At 40.1% G+C, this 13,139-nt stretch overlaps 1 protein-coding gene across 1 annotated transcript in view; it reads right to left on the bottom strand.

Annotated features, from left to right (window-relative positions):
- Nucleotides 1-1,894: 1,894 nt before the first annotated feature.
- LOC137865858 (junctophilin-1-like) overlaps nt 1,895-13,139 on the bottom strand; it is a 31,751-nt gene continuing 20,506 nt past the window's right edge. The window contains exons 3-7 of the mRNA XM_068701397.1: nt 12,529-12,647; nt 10,416-10,631; nt 8,415-8,827; nt 7,357-7,453; nt 1,895-5,306 (exon numbers count right to left, since the gene is read on the bottom strand). Of these exons, the coding sequence (XP_068557498.1) occupies nt 7,373-7,453; nt 8,415-8,827; nt 10,416-10,631; nt 12,529-12,647 (829 nt within the window). The 3' untranslated portion in view covers nt 1,895-5,306; nt 7,357-7,372. The remainder of the gene's footprint in view (nt 5,307-7,356; nt 7,454-8,414; nt 8,828-10,415; nt 10,632-12,528; nt 12,648-13,139) is intronic.

Raw genomic sequence — 13,139 nt, forward strand, 5'->3', positions numbered from 1 at the left:
TCATCATTCTTTAAACAAACACAGGATTTTTTTCTACATTAGTTTTGTTACGTAGTTTTTCTTACCTATTTTTGTTACCCAAACCTAACCACGTATATTTTGTAAACCTAAGTTGGATGTTTATTTTGGAAAGAGACTGTATGCGTGTAATGAGGAGAAACTGTACCTTTTTCTGTGAACACAGAAGTTTATTTTGAAAAGACACTATCCATGTAACCAGTGGGAAATGACACGCCGTGTCTGACACATACAAAGCTGATGCTAGAGTGGTACATAGAGCGTCATAGGATGAAGCTTAGGGCCACTGATGAAGAGTCTGTGTTTGACGTGTTGGGAGGGAGAATGTGTTGTTCTAATTGAGTTTCTGTGGGATCCAAATGAAATGAAGTTATTACTCTAAAAAACATCGTGAAGCCTTGTTGGGACTGAGTTTGCAAACAAATTTCTTTAATTTCTGCAATCCACTCACTCTGTCTGACTGAATACTTTATACTAATAATAATTTACTCTGACATCCTAACTAACAACAACATATCTGCATGCTAAACTAGGCATCACAATCACATCATAAGAAAAATAAGTTACGCTAAATCCAGTAATCAGGGTGGAAACAGATTTAAGACAATGATTTTTTTTCCTCCTAAACTTAATTAAGAGTTCAAATATTAATTAAGAGTTCAAATATTCTAGCTAAACCTTTCATCCAAATACACAAGTATATTTGACACGGCATCATGCGTGTTAGTAGTGGCTGATTTCAAATGGGCGAAAACTTTATTTTGAAACAACCATTCACACACCAGCAGCTTTGAATAAATGAAAAACAAATCTGAAAAACACAACATAGAAGCAAACACTCATTCTTGGCTTCTACAGACACCTCCACAGATAAACCTACATGTCTGGGTGGAATACTCTGATTAAACCATGGCCACAAAAAACAATAAGTACTGTTTATCATATTATAGGGCATAGAGCATTTACATTTTTGTAATCCAGAGCAAACGGTCACCGCACTATTCCACTAGGCTAGTGTTCCAGTTGGGATTTTAAAATGCTGACGATGAGACAACATCACAGCTGTGCAGTTATCTGAAGTAATGCAAGTGAGCAACATCATCCAACCCATGCACGCAGATTTACATGTGAACGATAAACCACCTAATTAATCGGCAGAAACAATCTACAGAGTTTAAATGTATTAACAAAGAAATCGATTGCAATCAACAACCCCATAATAAATCTTGTTAAAGGTAAACCGACTGTACGCTGTATGTATTAAAACCCATCCCATCACAGTGATGCTTTATTTTTCCATGTCCATAATTTCTGAATTATTTCCTGAAAGGTTTCCTGGAAAAAATTCCAATTTAATGGAACTACTTTGTTCAATACGAACCCATAAAATAAAGCGTATCAACCATCAACATTTAGACATTTTGCCTTGTTGTTTTAACATACAGAATATTGAGCAATAACTGAAAATGAATCATGAGGCCATTGTTACACAGAACAGGTATCATGACTAAATCCATAGACAATATTGTATCAAATAGTAAACACAAGCTGTTAATCAAAAGCCAATCATATTCTTCTTAAACAGCAAACACAGTTCTGTATTGTTAAAGCTGAATAATGCATATTTCCACATCAAAATATGAATAAATAAATAATATATAATCAGCATCACGGCTCTTTGTTTCATGGTATTTATGCTGTAATACCTAAGCAAACACTTTTAAGTGAAATATTCCAAGGACTAATTGATTGACTGTCACTTTAATAATCTTATATATATATATAAATATATATATATATATAAATATATATATATATATATATATATATTTATATATATATATATATATATATACATACATATATGATTCCTTGGATGGTCTGTGTTGGATGGTCTGTGTTACTAAAATCACAAACGTTTATCACTGCATGATAACCGCTGTGTGTGACAAAGGCTCCAACAAACATTCTGTTGAAACTATATGGAGACTTAACAACAGAAGAGAAATCTTTATCATCAACTCAACATCAATGAATAGTATTTACCTCAACAGTAGAGTCATTTACTGCGAGTTTAGCAATGACCATAACAATACAGAAATATACTGACTAAAATGGTACAACAAAACAAACATTTCTAACAGCTCCACCTTTCCCAGAATGACCAAAAAGTCATACAACTTTGTCGGCCTAAAGTGAGTCATGAGACAGCAATATAGTTGTACCTTAGTGTGTTGCATATTCCAATATATAGTAAAATATGGCTAAAACAAAGAAAAACATTAGCAAGCGTTGTGTTGTACATGGATCCCGTGTTTACACTTCACAGACAGCAGTGGAAGTGCCACTGTCAATGGACAGTGTAGTACACATTCAGCATTCCTCTTAAAGTCAGTATCTTTAAGGAATAATTTCACTAGTGTGGTACATTCGTCATTGTAATTTAGGTAATGTTGTGGAAAAGGAGATTGAAGAGAAGGGGTTAGCAGCAGAGCTCCAGGCTCGAGTCTACCAGGACATGACGTCCGAATCGCCAGAGACGGTTTGAACAAGCCACACAACCTCCACCAGTAACACCCAGGTAAACTATAAACCGTAATATTTCAACATAACTATCTTAGAAATGTAGGTAACATAAAGTTAAGCAGAAAATAACATAGCTTGCTAATGTCAGCTAGCTATGCTCATGTTGTTAGCAAACTAACATTAAAGTTAGCTAACGTTAGTTTGCCAATGACATTAGTATAGCCAGCTAACCTTAGCAAACATGGGTTTGAAAATGTAGGGTCAAGTCTACCTAACTAACCTCCCTAACGCTATAGTTACAGTTGTACTGAAATGTCACTTTATATAGTTTACCTTGGTGGAGGTCGTATGGTAATGACCTGATACAATGGACGTGATGCAATGTATTAAATATACGCTTTATTTATTGGTAAGTAAGTGCGTTAAATACGTGATTTTCCACCATGGGTCCCAGCGCCCCAAGTGCCCGGGCCTGGAGCTCTGTAGCTGTTGGAGATTGAAACCTAATATCCTTGTGATTAAAGAGCAATTTCACACAATGTTTTATCTTAAACACGCCCTGTTCCAGCCCTGTTCTCAGTTGGACAGTACCACTGTCTTGTACAACTGTCAACGCCTGGTGTTTCGGTCACACATAACTGCAAACCATATGACGGTTGCACGCTCTTCATCCCTCTATCTTCACATTACAACTCCGAACAAGAGTTACACATGTAGCTTTGGTTCTATGAATTTCTCTCCACACTTCTGTTTTTATGTATTTCTGGATAGTGGAACATCTAACTTCCAAAGCTGACTACACATTTCAAGGAGACATTTTTAAATTTCTGTGGCGTGCATTTAGTCGACCACAGATCCTCACAGCAGGTGAACCAGGTCAGTAAGTACTGCAAGCTATTAGCCTAAGCTATGGCTAGCTACTCACAGGTTGTGGAGTAACCTGCACCTGCCAACAGAAAGTAGCAGTTTATAAGTGTCATTAACTTTATGTGGTATGCTGCTCAAATATCAGACAGTTTTGTAGGTTTTTATGGTACTCTTGTTTTAATAGTGTATTCTTATACAATTACTCAGTCACTCATCAGAATAATTGTTACACTACTACATTATGAAAATAATCAGCTAGCGTAGCTTGAAACACAGCTGAGCTTCTAGACATGTTCAAACAGTGAGCTAGTGTATGTATTAAACTGGGCTGTTTGAGTAAATACTATATGGTATGCTATATACAGCTATCATACTCCATACGCCAATGTTAAATGAAGCTAAATAGTAATGAGGACTGTGAAAACATGAATGAAAATATAGAAACATAGACTTATAGTTCAGAACAAAGTATCAGTGAAGGCCATGTCAAAAGCAATACATCCATTCGTTAAAAGACTCTCTGACACCAGACTACGAGGCTGTGCTTTACAAATGTTACAAACCCCTCTGATTGTCTACTGTGAACCTGATGCAGCATATAAAATGGCAGGCACTGAGACCCACGGAAACGGATAAAAACAGATACGAACGGATCGATAGACAGACCGATAGAAATAGAGCCACTCTCCCAGGACGTGGCAGAGGGAGAATCAGCCGAGCGCCTCACATTCCTGCCTGGGCCCTTCTCACCCACCGCCACGTCACTCCGTAAAATAGTAAGGCAGCTGTTGGCTTCCATCAGCTCAAAGTGCATCTCTGAACATATCCAGTCTACCGCCCGCCCACCCTCACAAACACACACACACACACACACACACACACACACACACACACACACACGGCAGAAGCAGACATGTGTGTCAGATACACTGAGATATGCACAAGCTTGGTTTCCATCCAAATAGTTTTATGTGGATTTTTATGTAAGAGACAAGTTCAGTATTAATAGATCCAAATTCAACAAACGGTCGTCCGCCATTGCAAAACCTTGTTCATGCTCACTTGAAGCAAAACATAGTTTCTTAATCAACACGTTATGCAGCAGATGGCAGCAGAAAGGTGTTGATTGACTAAATAATAAAAGCCCTGTTGAACAGTTCAATTAAAGTGCACTACAGTTCAAAATGGGCTCACTCATTGCTGCAACCTGCAAATGTGTTGTAAATATTGTCCGTTCAAAGTGGATGCATCTGACTAGTAGTTCATGGCATGTGACCAACAAAGGCAATGATTACTTTTCAACACGGTAGAGGCGCTCTCCATTCCTCTGGTAGATCATTTAGGAAACAAATTGTCTTCAACTCAGCTGGACAACACACAAACTTTTTTATTGCAGCATTTCAAAACTTAGCCAAATTTGCCGAACAGTCGGATGGAAATGGAGCTACAGACGGACAAGCACAGGCAGCGGAGGTGCTGGGCCTCACACTCACTCACACTCACTCCACTCTCCAGGGCTCCTAGAGAATCCATAGTTGGGGCTTGGGGGGAGGGGGGGGGGCCCATTTCCACACCGGCGACTGCTTGCTTCAGCTTTCACTGCACTCTAAGTGGAGTCACAAATCATCGCCAGTCCAATCAAGTTGGACTCGGGCATCTTTCAGTCCATCCAGAGAGAGAGAGGGGGGGAGCTGGGGGGGGGGGGTTCATCTTTCTCTCTCTCTGCTTTTTTCTCTCTCTCTCTCCGCTTGTGCCCCCCCCCCCCCCCCTTCACTTGGCTATTTTCAGTCGTCCGTTTTGCCCGTGTCCGCCATTCTGAGGGGCACCATTTTCTTAAAAGGCCCCTTTGGCTGATGGAGAGTTAGTGACTTGGGCGACTAGTTTGGATGAGTCCACTGTGGGGGATAGATGTTAGAAGACATATTACAATTATATAGTACATCAAAGTACACGTAACAATAATTCCGTAGATAACACCTGGATTTTATTATTATTTTATTTGTTATTATTATTAAATACACTGCTATGTATTTGTTTCATGTGCACAGATAAAGGTGAGGGGATGTTAATGAAATGAAACAACAAACGTGCAGAATTTTTTTGGAAATTATTTCAAAAATTCTCACAGAGGCTTGGGCCTTTATTTATCTTTAACTACAGAGAGAACCAGAGCTTTCCATTTTTTTTCCATTTATTAGTGTGTTCTAACGTAACCTGAAAACATTAGCCTGTGAACTAGCTTACTATCTACTAACCAAGCATTACAGGCCAAGAGTAAAAACGTTGTTTCAAGTTTGTCGGGTAACTTTTTACGCGAAAAAGCCCCTTTCATGACTAGCATGTCCTGGTTGTAGCATTTCTCCACTGCATGGAAGCTCCTCTTGGATGCTGGCGCTGTTTATGGTAACGTTAGCGTGGACATTTATTTTTCTTATTTATCTAATCTTTATTTAACCAGGCAAGTCACTCAGAACAAATTCTTATCTACAATGGCGGCCTGGCAAAAGGCAAACCTCTTGAGGGAAAGGAGGAGGGGCTTGACGCTACAGATAGAAACATCAGTTACCCTTCATCCTAAAAGCCTTTTCTCTTGTGACATTAAAAGTCAAACACACTGCTTGAAAATATGAAGTATTGTAAGCTAAGCAGCCATGTCCTCATCATACTTAAAATACTCTAACTAGCTTTACACTGCAAATGTATCATCAGCTGGTGAGGATGCTGACTGTGTGGCTGGGACCTGCTAGCTTTAGCCTCACACTTCTAGCATCATATCATCCGTGTAGCCGTCAATTAAGTATTTCCGATCCTTGTACAGGGTTCTCATTTTAAAATAAGCTAGCTGGAAGACATTAAATTTTAATGTAAAAAGCTAATGTTGTCTCCGCTTGACTTTTTAATGATTAAAAAGTCAAGCGGAGACAACATTAGCTTAATCATCTAGCTAGTTACAGCGTCAGGTGTCATTTCAGCTGGGGAAACCATGGTTGTTAGAAATGAGAAGCCTATTTTCATCTTCCCCTGTCTGAAATCAACCTGCTGCTGTTCTCATTGTAAATTGCATGTGTTCCAATGGACTGGGAAGCTCAACAGGCATAGCAACAGTAACTAAGGGGGGGGGGGGGGGGGGGCAAAAGTCAGTGAGCAGTCAAACAATACTGAAATAATAATAGAAAACTGAGAATCCTCAAGGGTTAGAGAAATAATTATTGAGAATGGTGGTATGAGAAGACTGCAGTCACAGTCAAAGGCAGCTGTTCTAAGATCAGTTCTGGAGCAATTAAATGGCGTGAAATAGAGTCAGCAGGACGACCAAGAGGCTCATGTTTTATACAACAAGCCAAGCTTCTTCATTATAAGCATATTTTATCATATTTTAGTAAGACACTTCATTGGTTTTTGATCTGCTGACACAATTAAATAGTATGGTCTAGACCAGGGGTATTCAATTAAAATTCAACGAGGTCCAGTTAGAGAGAATTTACTCATGCAAAGGTCCAGAACATCACAATTATGTCTAACTTGCGCTATGACTTAGTCCCATATACATAGAAGTAGCCAACAGTTGTATTAACGTCTGTATGTAGTCAACAACTGACTGACAAAAAGAAAGAAAAACCACTTGTTTCAGCTCTTTTCCTCTCTGTTAACATTTTGTTGGGCAGTGAATGAATGTTAGGATTCTAGTGGCCCCCTGGTCTAGACCATAGATTGTATAAAGATGGACGACATGACAGCTCCCCAAAAGCTAAGGCAAAAAAATCGTGATCGCCCCCTGGTGGCTGGCTGCAGTACATGTCAAAAAACCCGCCTCCTCCATGTTAGCGGATGGGACATGGGCCTAACTAAAACAACAAAGTATGTGCCAAATACATTTTTCTCAAACATGCTGTCTGTCATTTTAAGTAGTTGTTATCAAACTGATATATTGATGTAAATTCTTACCTGAGTTCAGATTTGGTCAGGTAAGGAAATGGACAAAAATGATTGCTAGACCTACGTTCAACAGCATCACTAGAGCCACCAAGACAGAGTTCGGGCCCTGTGAAAGCACAAGAAAAGTCTCTGTTGGAAAACTATGTAGCAGTTACAAATAAATATAATGCCAATCCAAATATTATTACATCTGAATATTATTAGGATGTTAAGAGACCCACTATTGGAACATGTCACTAAATGTTAGCTTAATCTGTCATTCTTAGAATTAGGTTAGTTTCAAAACACACAAGGAACATTTTCTCTCCTCAATTCTATGTAGAACCAAGATATGTTTGTTTTTTCTTGATTTGAACAACCAATAAAGGCCTGCAATTTAATTGCTAGAATTGAAGAAAGAACATTTGAAAGATATTTTGTTAAAACCATAATTATGAACACATATTAAAATCAAGCACAATTATGGCACTCAGTCTTATGTTATAGCAAATGTATGAAGGAGTCAAATGTCTTTAGTTACACAGTTGAGAAGAAAAATCCTTGCTCCTTAAATATCACAGAAGTCAACAGGTGAAATATGCAAATTAAGAGCCGTGAATGAATCACATTTTCTTCTGTATTTTCCAAATTATGAGTTAAAAATATCTATATTAATTGAAATGTCTGTTCAAAATCCAGGAATATTTTGGTGCACTGACAGTGACAGAACAAAATGGCAAAGAGATTTTAATGCATGAAAGTTGGCTACCTTTGTTTCTAGAGTTTATTTTAAGCTTTAGAAACAAATGTAGCCAATTTATAAGCATTACAATAAATTTAAAAACGTCAGGATGGTTTATTTGTTGAGTATTATATGTAATTTATGTTGCTACTCTGGTTTCTGTCTCTTTTTCTAAATAATGGGGCCTTGTACGCCTGTTTTGGGCTAGGAATATGAATTATGAATAACATCTTAACACAATATAAATCATCAAATTAAATTGTATTTGCACAATTACACATCAATGCACTAGAAACGACAAGTAAGTATCTGAATCAAACATGTACGGTAACTTTATCTAACTCACCGACTCCTCCTCTAAAATTTCAGGAGCTATTTCCATACTAGCTTTCTTGGTTTCTGCAAGGCTCTTTGGTTTGGTTGATTCCTGTCTTTTTGGCTTGGGAGGCTCTGGCGCTGTGGTGGCCTCTTTTAGTGGAACTGGTGAAGGGCCGGGGGCTGGTGCCCAAATCTGTTTGGTAGGTGGCGACAAGCGTGCCAGGCTTGATGGGTGAAAGTCGTCCTCCACACCAATCGGATCCTCGGGTGGCGTGATCTTGACGTCTGCCTTGACATAGTAACCGTGGTACTGGGAGTGAATCTGCCCATTACTGGGGTAACTGCTGATTGTTGTGGTAACAGCTGGTTTGACCGCTGGAGGAGCCTCCTGCAGCCTCACTTCCTGTCTGAGAGAAAGTTTTGATGCAGCTTTTGTTATGCCTGCCGAGTAACAGAAAGGAGAAGAGAAGAGAAATGAATATCCAAAGAACCAACACATATTTTGTTTGGGGAATTATTTCCAGGTGTCCTTGGGCAAGACACTGAAGCCTAAATTGCTCCTGATGGTCAGGCCGGCATGTTCCACGGTAACTCACTGCCATCGGTGTGTGTGTATGTATTGTACCTGGATAGCAATTGAGTGTAAAAGCAATATAAAGCAGTCCATTTCTGATCATCAGTTAATTGTACCAGAGCAAGAGGAAAAAAAAATCAGCGGCAAGATGTTTCATTTAATAATATCAAACTCAAAAACAAGAGGCCAAGTATACAGGCAATCGGCTCAAAGTCGGTGTATAAGACAGTTCATATAACCTTGCAAAAAACATCGTCCATGCATTCAGCTGTGCTATCACTATTAGCCTCTTCCAATCGCGGGCCAGTTAACAGCAGTGAGCGACGAGTCAGCAGGCACTCAACAGCAGTGAAAAACAATAAAAGGTGTTTTGAGAAAGTGTGAGTCACCGTGACCACAACAGACCCATCAGCATGCAGCCATACCTGGCCACTACAACTATTATGTAGTAGGTGAATGTGAGTTTTAACCCGGACAGACACAGAGGTGCACACTCACTCACAGACACGTAATAATGAATCACACTGCTTTTCTTGGCAAGACCCGCCCTGTGTAGCTGGTTTAGGCAGAGACGATTGGTTAGGGTTAGGCATTGACTTTGACTAGTTAGGGTCAGGATAACCCATTGTTCAGGGCATAGGACTTGAACAAATCAGGTTACTGGAACAATGATCAGCATGGTTGCCTGGCCAATCCTTGTGCTTTAATGCTACACAGGGCGGGTCTTGCCAAGAAAAGCAGTGTGATTCATAATAAAGCCATACGAACGAATGCCCACACGCAGCTGATTGCATGATCCTCTATACGGAGATAATTAACGGATAAGGAAGTGACTATTCTGCACTTTTATAGGCTACTTAAGAGACCTGGTATCTGAGTCAGTTGCTCTCTTACAACTGACACTGCTGGTTGCTGTGTTGCTACAGTAATCACAATTAAATACCATATTTGCTGCTAAAATGACCGCTGCTCACCATGTTACTACTGCTTCTGCTATTCATTGCAGCTGTTGACTTTGTTGCTGTTCCCTTGTGTCTACACAAGTAGTGTAGTTGCTCTTAACATCATTGCTGCTGCTCCCCAAGTTGCTCCTAAAATAATTGCTACTCTTCACCAAGTTACAACTAACATCATTGCTACTGCTCACCAAGTTACAACTAACATCATTGCTGCTGCTCACCAAGTTGCTCTTTAAACTATTGCTGCTGCTCGCCATGTTGCTTCTTCACTTATTGTTGCTCTTCATCATTAACATTCATTCAGCCCCTCTCAAAAACCAGTATTCCTCTCTAGACATGTGCTCAAGGCCTCGGCACCAAATCAATGCTGACACTTCGCCAACACAAACATGGATACTGTTCACTATAAAACCATCAACCGAATGTTAATTGCTAATGAAGGATGTTTCATGAGAAAGACATGCTGGTCAAATTAAAAACAACCCAAGTGGTTTACCTGCTGTCAAAGACTCAGCGGCGGGAGCCTTACTGCTAAACAAGGTATTTTTAACAACAGTGGGTGAAGCAGTGGGGCTGGGAGATGGAGACTGGTCAGGTGTTGTGCCTTTCCGGTAGAAATGAGGGCTCCCTGATGGAGATTTCTTTTTCTCCTCCACAGGAATCTCCTTCACCTCTACTGGCTCATTATACTTCTGCCGTACGTAGTCCGGGCCTGAAAAAACATAAAAGTACAGAAAGTTATATTTCACAAGGATCACCTTCATCTTCTCTTCCAAATAAGTTTGGGTGACCTGGAGGATTATTCACAACCTGTTGGATCACCTGACTGCTCATGTTTCTTCACCTGCTGGACTTAAATTGTAGTAGTATGATAGGATTGATGGCTAAACTATGAAAATAAGACCAATTTTGTTATACATTGGAATTGTCCATGAAGATTTTTTTTTGGGAATGATCATTCAGTAGATGAGTGCAAGACAATGATCCCCGTCTTATCCTGCTGTGCATTGACTGTAACTAGAGGAAAGGGAAAGAAGACACTGTTTAAAACACTATACATGTTGTGAGAGCTGTCTATGAGGATCAGTATCTGTCAGCTGCAAATGGGAATTCATTGTTTGTGAGTGGAACATGAGGCGAGTTTCCAGCTGAAAGTAAAAACACATAACTACATTGCAGCATTTTAAGACAACTTGTGTAGTTTTATCATTCTGTTATTCTTTCTTTTGCTGCTGTCTATTGTATACAATTAAGAGTACAATGAAACCGGTAATTGTTCATTTTAAAAGACCTGGTTTTAAGAAATCATATTTACTATTGTTCTTAGAACACTTGTAGTTATTAAATTCAGAGCAAGAATCACTAGAATAATTGTAATAGCACCAGAATATAAGAGGTAGCAACAGAATAAAAATCTGACTTTTGTTGAGGCACCATCACCTGCTTGTATTATGTCAGTATCCTGATGACCTTCTAACTTAGTCGGCATCAATCAAAGTCTCTATTTACTACAGACAACAAACATTAGGACAGTGGACCACTTATTATGGTAATATGGTATATTACATGGGATAAGGCATAGATAGACTGGATAACCAGCCTTTCTGTATGGTCCTTTTATTCCTGCTGTCATTCTCACCACATGTCTGGTGGACTACAGTGATGTCATAGATGTGAACTTCCCACCCAGAAATTCCACATTGCTCCTTTAAAGTGCCATTGACCTGAGCCATGTGGGATCTAATGCCTCTTTTCCACTGCATGGTTGGATTCGACCCGACTCTACTCAACTCACTTTTGGTACCATGTACATGTCTAGATTTTGTTTTCCACTGCAGATAGTAGGCGGGATTTTTAGCTGATCTTCATAGCAACGCAGCGTGAAACTGTCGCAATCTTCAACTGACACAGCCCTCGCTGGCAGAGGAAAGTCTGCACCTCGCCAATTGCATTGCATGGTTCTGCTAGCTGCCATTTAAAATAAAAAAAAAATGCCATTGCTATTGACTGTAGCTTGGCTTTTTAAAAATGCTTGTGCAGGATGTCCCGTGTACTGACTGAATTCAAGCTAACTGCTAACCGCTAACGGAGTAGGACGAAATGAAAGCACGATTTATAGCGCTTTTTCAGTCTTTCCGACCACTCAAAGCGCTTTCACACTACTTGTCATCATTCACCCATTAACACACCTGAGTGAAACCTGCCTATCAGATTCTGTCACATTCATACACCGTAGGCACAGGACCCTGGAGAATTTTGGGGTTAAGTGTCTTGCTCAAGGACACATTGACATGCGACTAGCGGAGCCCGGGATCGAACCGCCAATCCTACTGATTGAAGGACGACCCTATATTATTTATATCACTGCTTACTGCAATTTTAATTGTTAAAATTAAAGGCATGTCTTTGAAACCAACATCAGATCGAGTGACCCCCCTGTGATGCAGAATGAATGCCAGCACTGTATAACTTTTAAAAAAGAAGCATCATTTCTATATTCTACTGCTTTCTGTCACGTCAGAGGCAACATGAATGTTTTTAGCGTTAAATTCTCCTCATGCTTTTCCACTGTGCTGTGTGTGGCTGTGCTGGTGCTGCTGTTACAGTACCTGGCTGGTGGAAGCCCGGGGCGAGCTCTCTGGCCACAGCCCTGGCAATGTCAGAGTCCTGACCGGCTGACTGGGCAGCCTGGTCTGCAGCCTCTGCTTTGGCCCGGGCATGGGACGTCCTGTAAAAAGACACAAATATAATACGTAGACTCAGTGAGTTTAGCATCCAGCAAGTAACCAACATACTCGCACAGCGTAGTTGCCCCCATTTTGCTACGCAAAATACAAACACATATGGCTTTTTTAATCCAGGTTAACAGCTCCCTTTGCCTGGGGCTAAGAAAGACTTCACACTGGCACGATCCTGGCACATTCCAAAGTGGGCTAGCCCTGATTTTAGCCAGGAGCTTGCTGGCCCGGCTCCCGAATTTGCAGGGTTATCCCCCCCCTGACTAACCACGGGCTAAAAGCTGCCCGTGTGAAATGGGGCTAAAGTAAACAAGTTTTCACGGGACATTCTAGAATGTAAACATTAGTTTAACCCGGGCCTGGTAGAGGTGCGGTGTGAATAGTATAAGGTTTAGGTTAACCTTGGGTTAACAATGTGTGTGCGAAAAGGGGGCTAAGTTACCCCAGAGTAAACTCTTTATGCGCACTGTGAAGAGCCTGCA

The sequence above is a fragment of the Cebidichthys violaceus genome, unplaced genomic scaffold, assembly GCF_023349555.1.
Source record: "Cebidichthys violaceus isolate CVI_PGR_0920_01 unplaced genomic scaffold, fCebVio1.0.p SCAF_8, whole genome shotgun sequence".
Classification (NCBI taxonomy): Eukaryota; Metazoa; Chordata; class Actinopteri; order Perciformes; family Stichaeidae; genus Cebidichthys; species Cebidichthys violaceus.